The 9,960-nt window shown below is 39.8% G+C and overlaps 1 protein-coding gene across 1 annotated transcript in view; it reads right to left on the minus strand.

Moving 5' to 3' along the window:
- The window catches only part of LOC106880410 (regulator of G-protein signaling egl-10), a 147,022-nt gene that overhangs the window by 22,271 nt on the left and 114,791 nt on the right, over positions 1–9,960 (minus strand). Inside the window, exon 2 of the mRNA XM_014930326.2 lies at positions 3,997–4,093. Within this exon, the coding sequence (XP_014785812.2) occupies positions 3,997–4,093 (97 nt within the window). The remainder of the gene's footprint in view (positions 1–3,996; positions 4,094–9,960) is intronic.

Consider the following 9,960-nt stretch of genomic DNA (forward strand, 5'->3'; position numbering starts at 1 on the left):
TTTTGATTTATGATTCGTGTTACTTAATATGTTTTGCTAAAATTTCTGTTTCTTTTCAGATATCATCAGAAAAAGGTAATTAAAATTCATTAGAATGACAGATCTATCAGACTTTCAAAGAGGTCAAATTGTTGGTGCTCGTATGGCAGGCGCTAGCGTAACAAAAGCAGCCGAAATGTTTGGTGTATCAAGAAGTACTGTCTCGAAAGTAATGACAGTCTTTGAGAAAGAGGGAAAAAGCTCCTCGTCGAAACAAAACTCCTGAAGAAAACCAAAACTTTCAGATAGGGACTGTCAGACTCTCACACAAATTGTTAGAAAGGATCACAAAAGTGCAGCTCCCAAAATTACTGCAGAGCTTAATGACCACCTTCAGAACCCAGTTTCCAGGAAAACTGTTCGCCGAGAGCTGCACAAAGCCGGATATCACAGGAGGGCTGCAATCAGAAAACCACTACTTTTAAAAACAAACGTTGCCAAGCGTTTAGTGTGGAGTAAAAACCTAAAGCAGTGGAAGAATGTTATTTTCTCGGGTGAGTCATCCTTTATCTTACTTCCGACCACTAGCTGAGTAAATATGTGGAGACAACCACCTTTTTACTGAAGTCATGGCTCTCCTTAAAATTCAATTCCAACCATGTTGCAGATGATTATTTTATGGTCAGCAGATATACACATCATCATCATCATCCAGGTCTATATTTAAGAGATGAGGAATTATTTACAATATTTACATTTGATGGATATTTGTCCCCAGTCTCTCTACCCTATGTGAAAGGCCTCTCCGGAAAGATACAAAAGATATGCGGCCCCTATGACATCAGGACAGTATTCAAAATCAATTCAAAGAAAGGCAGTGGATTTCAAAAGAAATATGGTAGGGTAAGGGTTGATTACATGGAAGAGGAAGTGACGAAGGCTGGGGCACAAAAAGGACTTTTGAGTCTTTCACACCTGTTGCCCTTATTACCTGTTTGATACTTCTCTTCATTTACTGTCCCATACAACCTGTCGAATGAGGCAAACAAAAGCTCTTCCTATATTCAATTCCCCTCTTCATCCCTTAAGCCCTTTTAGCACTGAAACCAGCCACATCCGGCCCAAATATTCTACCTTGTTTTATGTTGAAATTGGCCAGATCCAGTCTCTCATGCTGGAATCTAAAACATTCCTGACAGGATGCTCAATGACATGTGTAAAAGAGTAAAAGAAGGAATGGAATCCATTACACTCCTTCTTTTCCGTGTCTGCTGATGGTTAACACTCCTCTCCGCCCCCAGGTCTTTCCTCCAGTGACATCCACCACCCTCTCACTTCTCCCTACCATTACTCACATAAGCAGCTTTCACTGACATCCATCACACACTCTTTCACAACCAACCCCCTCCTCCTCCCCTTCCCTCTCTGATGCATGAGTAACAAGAGATTCCACTAGATACGTTGGTATTTCATACAACTCCTTTGTCCGTCTCTCTCTCTCTTTTACCAGCAATTATCTAACAGACATTAAGTGCATTCGTTCCAGTACACACTCTCTTTCAACCTTCACTCACCTTCTCTTCTTCACTCAATCATCATCATCATTTAACTCCAGGCTAGCAGGGGTGGGATGGTTTGACAAGAACAGATGGACCAGAGGGCTCAGCCAGGCTCTATATCTGCTATGGCATGGTTTTGGCAGCTGGATGCCCTTCCTGATGCCAACCGCCCAACAGAGCATACTGGGTGCTTTTACTTGGCACCAGCACCAGTGAGGTAACCAAGTACCTGCAAGATAAGGCCCCTTAACAGAGTGGGTATCGACTGAAGAAAGAAACTATAATAGAGGGAGAGGAGCAGGTTTCTTACTGAAGACATTGCTCTCCTTAAAAATCAATTCCAACCATGTTGCAGATGATCATTTTATGGTCAGCCTTTTAATGCCAGACACTTTCTGCCAGGTGATCCAGCCAGGGTTACTCAAGCTCCCAGTCTGTGTCTGCTTAGCTTCCACTTCCTGATCCACAGCCCTCTTGGGGCAACCTTTGCTGCCTCCACAAATGACCTGATGGCCTTGTACCTATTGACCCCTGTGATACTCAGCATGTTGTAAGCTCTGCAGAGGGACTGACCTGCTAACCCTGAGCCTCACACTTTACTTGCCACTCTTTGCTTTCACATCAGCTCACCATATTTCCATCTCTTACTCAATCATCTCCTCAATGTGGTCCTTCCAAAGAACAAAGTCATCTACTTGGACGCATCCGAGATCAGCCCCATATCTAAGTTATGTAATGTTGAGGCAGCAGCTACTGGGGACATCTGCTGATTTCCCCGGTTAACCTTTACCTCTTAGTTTTTTGCCATTGCAAGTAAGCCAGGGGAAGCAGACCAGGTAGCTGGCTTACCTCCTGCGATGACATAGAAATTGACAATTATCTAATGAACTTCGTTAGCTTCCTAAAACCAACCAACCAATTAAGAGAGTGTACTGGGTACTTTTTATGTGGCACCAACACCAGTGGGGTCGCCAAGTACCTGCAAGATAACACCCCTTAACTAAGGGATTCATAGTTGAATGCCTGAGTAACAACTTTAGTCTCATCAGAACTTCAAATTTGAAGTGCAGTTCATTTGAAAAAAAACATTTACATTTATGCATGTACATAGAAAGGTATGTATATTGAGTTCTACACCATGTTATTAGTATTGCAATGCCTAAGTGAAATGTGTGAGTGTCTCACCTCTGCTTGGCAACCAGTGTTGGTATGTTTATGTCCCTGTAACTTGGCAGTTCAGTAAAAAAGACAGATAGAACAAATACCAGGCTTATTACTCCATTCATATTTTCATTTGAGTTTTGGTCTACCTTCTGTAATATGTCTGAGTGTTGTCTCCTATTTGCCAATAAGATCCTAACATCTATGTTATCAACTGAGATGTTCTAATTGAGCATATTAGTAGAGCACTGACAAGCTTTTCTTCTCCTTCAGCTCCTGCCAGTGTTCACTTATCTGCTCAACTATGCTACATGCTGTCTCTTCAATTTATGTCATTGTCCTGTTTCTGCACTGCCCCTCTGTACACCTTAGTCTATAGACTACATTCCAGGTTTTACAGTTTATCTGTGGGTTTACTCTACAAACTATACAGTCCCTGTTAGAAAGAAATTCTGTTGTTATTATTAAAAGCAGCTGTGCCAGACAACTTGCTTAGCAGCATTTCTTTTGACTTTATGCTTTGGGTTCAAACGCCACCAAGATCAAGTTTGTCTTTCATCTTCTAAGGGGTTGATAAAGTACCGGTCAACTGCTGGGGATCATTGAAACTAACACCTTCCCTTCAACATTGCTGATCTTGTGCCTTCATAAAGAGAGAGGGGTAAAAATTTTCAATGATATTTTTGTGGGGGTGAGTGGGGCTAATTGCCATTTTGAGAATTTCTTCTTTAGCAGGTGCAGACAGTATTGCAAGCAAGCATTTGGACCAGTTGCTATACGAACGAATGCATTACTTCTTTACTGTAGTAGTAGTAGTAGTAGTAGCAGTAGTAGTAGTAGTAGAAACAAGCCTTTGGCCAGAGTCTATGTCACCTTTAATGCCCATCCCACAACACCAGTGTCAAAGACCTGACAGAAGGCCACTACAGTTGTAGCCATCCCTTCTTCCTTCACCGAACCATTAAAACAAAAAAAAAAACCTAAAGTTGATATTTCAAAGACACAATAACCAATTTTTTTTTGTCTGGAGAGAGTCATTCTCTTTTAGTTCCTTATAATTTAACACATTCATCAGTAAAATTTCCACTTATTTCTTCTTTATTTTTCTAAAATTTTCATTGCATCTTGCAACCTTTTCAATAATTTTGGAAATTTTACTGGTGTGTGTGTTAAATAATAAGGCACCAAAAGAAAATGACTCTCCCCAGACACAACAGAATATGCTTCAACAGACAAACTCACATAAAGAATCTTGCAAACCAAATCCAAAAACGAAATACAATAAGCAATGTTTTACCTGTGAATGCTTTAGGAATCGTTGTGAGGAACTGTTTTTGTGTGCGAACTTGGATGCCATTATTCGGATCACTCATCTGCTTCACAAGCTGTTCCATCTGAAACAACAACAACAACAACAATATCAATCATTAGTCAATTAATTTACATTGTGGTTCAGTTACTTACATACATGTTTTCTTATTTTCTTTCTTTTCTTAATTTAATTAGATTACATTTTTGGTCATTGTAAAAGACAAATCAGAATTCATCATCACCATCATCATCGTTGTCATCAGCATCACCATCATTGTCGTCACCATTTTAATATATGCTTTTGTGTAGTGGCACGGCTCAAATGCAATTTTTGTTAGGTAGATTATCTACAGCTGGATGCCCATCCTGTCACCAACCTTCACATCAAGATCAAATGGAAATTGAACTTGTGATCCCTGTGCTGGAGCCACGTAAAGAGTACCAACCGAACGTGGTCGTTGCCATCCTCCTCTGGCTTGTGTTGGTGGCACGTAAAAAAAAAGCACCCACTACACTCTCAAAGTGGTTGGCATTAGGAAGGGCATCCAGCTGTAGAAACACTGCCAGACTGGAGCCTGGTGCAACCTCCTGGCTTCTCAGACCCCAGTCGAACCGTCCAACCCATGCCAGCATGGAAAACGGACGTTAAACGATGATGATGATGATGAACCGAATATCTCACACAAACAGATGTTAAATGAGATCATCACTGGCGCACATTACCCCCCCCCCACTCTCCTCTCGTTAAAAAAAAACCTTTGAAATTTAATTTTAATTTCTTTCTATTTGAATATTGAAAATAAGAGATAAGAGTCTTATGTAATTAGCATCATCATCATCATCATCAACAACATCTCTCTTACTGCCACCACCACCACCACCACCACCACCATTAATATAATTAATATATTTGTGCAAGATATATAGAATCATCATCGTTATCATCATTTAGATCTGTTTTCCATGCTGGTATGGATTGGATGGTTCAACAGGGGCTGGCAAGGCTGGGCGGTGTACCAGGCTCTGATTGTCTGTTTTGGTTTGGTTTCTACAGTAGGATGCCCTTCCTAATGCCAACCACTTTCCAGAGTGTACTGGATGGTTTGTTTTTTATATGTGGCACCAGCAACCACAACCTCACAAGACAAAGAACTCTCAGCTGAGAAATGGAGCGGAACTGACAGATTAGAGTATGATAGAATGGTATGATTACCATTTCTCATTGCAACACTGCTACCAGTGCTGTTTATGTTGTTGTTATTATTATTAATACTAAGAGGGAGGCAGCGAGCTGGCAGAATCGTTAGCATGCCGGGCGAAATGAATATTCAAGTTGTTCAATCACCAGAGTGATTTAATGCACATAAGTGACTGAGTATACCTCAGACCAGTGTACCATTCAGGAAATTGTTTGGCAGAATCACTGTGACATAGTGTGTGAGAGAGAGAGAGAGAGAGAGAGAGAGAGAGAGAGAGAGAGAGAGAGAGAGAGAGAGAGAGAGAGAGAGAGAGAGAGAGAGAGAGAGAGAGAGAGAGACAAGGCACAGGCGTGACTATGTGGTAAGAAGTATATACTTTCTTTCTTTCCTTTTTTGTCATTTCATTATATGTAAACCCCTACACTTTATGTCTGCCTTTGTATTGTCCCCCTCATATTATACCCTTGTGGCAAATAAATGAAATCATCATTATTATTGTTATGCTCAGGTTGGCTTTGCCTTTCATCCTTTTGGGGGTCAATGAAGTAACTACCAGTCGAGCACTGGGGTCCATGTAATTGACTTATACTTGCCCTCAAAATTTCAGGTCTTGTGCTGCCCATAGCAAAGAGGATTATGATTACTATTATTAATATTGAGTGAGAGAGCAGTGCATGCCATCAGAGTGACACTGGGGTACAAATATATGAAGCCCAATATACCCATCATGACTACCCGTCTGATAAGGGTACACCAGGCACATGCATGACAACCATATGTGCGTGACATGGTGATCTTATATCAAGATAAACAGCGCATGACCACGCAGGTGGGGCCCAGTTAGAATTTTCTTCAGGTCGAGTAGCCCATCCCGCTCAAAAGGTCCTTGAATAAAGGTTGTTTGAGGATGTCAAACGCAATACCCATGTTTCCAGAGATGAATTATTCAAACCCCAAAGAATTCCTCTCAACACATGGCCATGATGCTCCCCCACTACTTCTGCTCATGATCAGAGGTGCACATATTGTCAGCCACTAAGGGACATGCTCAACTGGTTAAGGTCAAACAACTGACAAGCAAATCTGTGGTATTGAGCAGAATATTTGCTGTAGCCCATCTTTTATACCAAGACAAAAGATGTACATGATAACACTTCCAATCAATTAAGATCAGAGTTTGTCACAACCACTGCCTGGTAACACATCAGGGCAGAATATTAGTAAAATCTAAATTTTTTGCGATTAAATCCATTCAAGTCAGCTTTGTCTTTCATCGTTCCAGTGTCATTAAAAATTAAGTGGAAGTCAAGCACATGGGGTCAATTTAACTTAAAACTTCTAAATTGATTTAGGAATCGTTAAAACCTTCATAATTTGCTTGTAATCAAAATCACTTTTGTTTATTTGTAATTAATTCTTTTCTTAATTATCACCATTAGGGTAAATGAAAAGCTATCATAATTATTATTAAAGCTGTTGTATGTTCTGTTATTTAGCAGCAATGATGTCTTGAGATTTAATGACAACAAGTCTCCTCGAATCTCAAGAATCTTTCTTATAATTCCTACAGAATCGTGAATGGCACTGCAGGTCAACAGTGCATATCTCAATTCCAATATCCTTCAAATTCTTCAATAGCAGTTTCTGTGCATTGTGCCAAGTGTACCAAAGTACCATGAGAGCAATTGTCACACTTGTGTTCCACAATCTCTTCATCTCTCTCGCTACGTCCCTAATATTTGCAATATCATCATCATCATCGTCATCATCATCAGTAGTAGTAGTAATAGTAGTAGTAGTAAGGAAGCAGTTCTTCCAGCATTTTACATTCTGAGTTCAAATTCCACTGAGGTCAATCTTGCCTTCCATCTGTTTTTTTTTAGGGGGGAAGAGGGGGAAGGGGAGGGGAAGGGGTGATAAAAAATACCAGTCAAGTACAGGGTTTGATGTAATCAATTTACAGCCCCTTTAAAATTGCTGGCCTTGTGCCAAAATTTGAAACAACAACAACAACAACACTAATATTAATAGTTATCATCATCATCATTCTTCTTTCATTTGTTTCAGTCATGTGACTGCGGCCATGCTGGAGCACCGCCTTTAGTCTAACGAATCGACCCCAGGACTTATCCATTGTAAGCCTAGTACTTATTATATTGATCTTGTTTGCCAAACTGCTAAGTTATGGGGATGTAAACATACCAACATCGGTTGTCAAGCAATGTTGGAGGGAAAAACACGGACACACAAACATATACATACATATATCTATATATATAACATAATAGGGTAAAAATTTGATATTAATTAATATCAATTTGATACCATACATACATACATATACGACGGGCTTCTTTCAGTTTCATTATCATCATCATCATCGTTTAATGTCCGTTTTCCATGCTGGCATGGGTTGGATGGTTTGACTGAGGACTGGCAAGCTGGGAGGCTGCACCAGGCTCCAATCTAATGTGGCAAGGTTTCTACAGCTGGATGCCTTTCCTAATGCCAACCACTCTGAGAATGTAGTGGGTGCTTTTTATGTGCCACCGGCACAGGAGCCAGTCAGGCGGCACTGGCATCGGCCTTTTTTCCTTTCAGAAGTCAATAAAATAAAGTACCAGTGATGTATTGGGGTCGACAATATTGACTAACACTCCCTCCGCTCAAAATTGCAGGCGTAGTGTCTGAATTAGAAGCCACTATTTTTGTTGTTTGTTCTAAGACACATTACTAACCAATCATTATTTGATCATTTTAATTAATTAATTATGATAGCTATTACTGTTATGTAATTATAATTATCAATAGTGTTAATTAAATATAGAAATAGCTTAGATAAATTATTGTTAATATAATTATGATTTTCTGTCTGTAAACTTCATCTTTAAAAATAAAACATTTCCCAATATTTATACACACACACACACACACACACACACACACACACATATGCAGTACTAGAGACTGTAAAAGAGACAGAAAATGAATGGAGAGAATAATGCTTTTGGGACATGTCTTACGCATTCCGAGACAACTTGCAGCTAAAATGTATCTTTATCATTTAAGGCCTGTTTTCCATGCTGGTATGGGTTAGACAGTTTGACAGGAACTGATAAGGTCAGAGAGATGCACCAGGCTCAAATTGTCTGCTTTGGCCTTTCCTGTCACCAACGCTTGCTTGTTTCCAAGCAAGATTATATTTCCCCCATGGCCAGACATGTTCTCATGGAAGATTGGAAATGAAGGACACTGCTTGCTTGATGCTGACATTCACATACAACCATCACCAGAAATCAGGGCAAGGCAATAACAACACACACACAATGGGTTTCTTTCAGTTGTTGTCTACCACCACTCACAAGCCTTTGGTCATTCCAGAGCTGAAGTAGGAGGCACTTAAGGTGCCACACAGTGACACTGAATGTGCAGCCATGTGGCTGATGCTTTTTACTACATTCCCAGGCTGACCTTGGGAGTGGACTTCAAAGACAGAAACTGAAAGAAGCCCATCATATATTTATATGAGTGTGTGTATCTATCTCCTTGTCATGACATTGTGTGATGTGTTGTTGTCATACAAGCTGTCATTCATTTCCTGTCTTTTGTAAAAACACTGAAATGAGAGTTGGTGACAGGAAGAGCATCCAGGTATTGAAAATCTGCCTCGGTAAGCTCTAACCGAAGCTAGTGTGGGAAAGTGGATGTCAAAACAATGATGTATGAGTGTTCGTGTGTGTGTGTGTGTGTGTGTGTGTGTGTGTGTGTGTGTGTGTGTGTGTGTGTGTGTGTGTGTGTGTGTGTGTGTGTGTGTGTGTGTGTGTGTGTGTGTGTATGCTTGTTTACAATGTACAGTCATCTACAAAAGTTTTGAGAAAAGGAATGTGTCGTGTTGATGTTGGTTCCTTGCCAATAAATCATCTGATTACTCGACACTTTTAATGTTGCATGGAATAAGACTTAAGGGTTAGTAGCAGGAAGGGGATCCAGCCGTAAAACAATGCCTCCATAACATGTTTATCTAACCCATGCCAGCATGGAAAAACAGACGTAAGTCCAACTAAAACAAGTTTAGTGGATTAGCAAAATTGATGGAGCGGACATATGAATTTTGGCATTTGTTCCATCTCTCTAAGTCGTGAGTTCAAATCACATAGGAGCTGATAAGATAAAATATCAATGATGATGATGGTGAAGACAGTTAATAATGACAATGATGGTGATGATGATGATTGATGGTGCATATGATGTTGACAAGGATGTTAATTTTCTTCCTGTAGCTTCATTCTGTTATTGTTTTTCAACTTTTCTATTTCTTGTTTCACTTTCACTTTTGCTTGTTTATCCCCCCCCACTCCTTCCCCTTTGTTCTTATTTATTTATTTTATTTTATTTTATGTATTTATTTCAGTGAATAAAAGATTTCATTATGACAATTACACCACATTTCTATCTTGATGCAACAAGAAATTAATGTTGTATGGAGGTTTTCAGTTTTTTTTTCTCCTCTTTGTTTTGTTTTATCTTTTTATTTTTTTTCAAGATATGATCTTTATATAAAAGAAACGGAGGAAGAGAAAGAGGATGATGATGAAAAACAAGGAGTAGTAGTAGTGGTTCTAGTAGTGGTGGTGGTAGTGGTGGCAGTTGTAGTAGTTGTATTTGTAGTAGTAGTAGTAGTGGTTCTTGTAGAGGTGGTGGTGGTGGCAGTTGTAGTTGCTTTAGTAGTAGTGGTGGTTCTAGTAGAGGTG

The sequence above is a fragment of the Octopus bimaculoides genome, chromosome 2 (assembly GCF_001194135.2).
Source record: "Octopus bimaculoides isolate UCB-OBI-ISO-001 chromosome 2, ASM119413v2, whole genome shotgun sequence".
NCBI classification, from domain to species: Eukaryota; Metazoa; Mollusca; class Cephalopoda; order Octopoda; family Octopodidae; genus Octopus; species Octopus bimaculoides.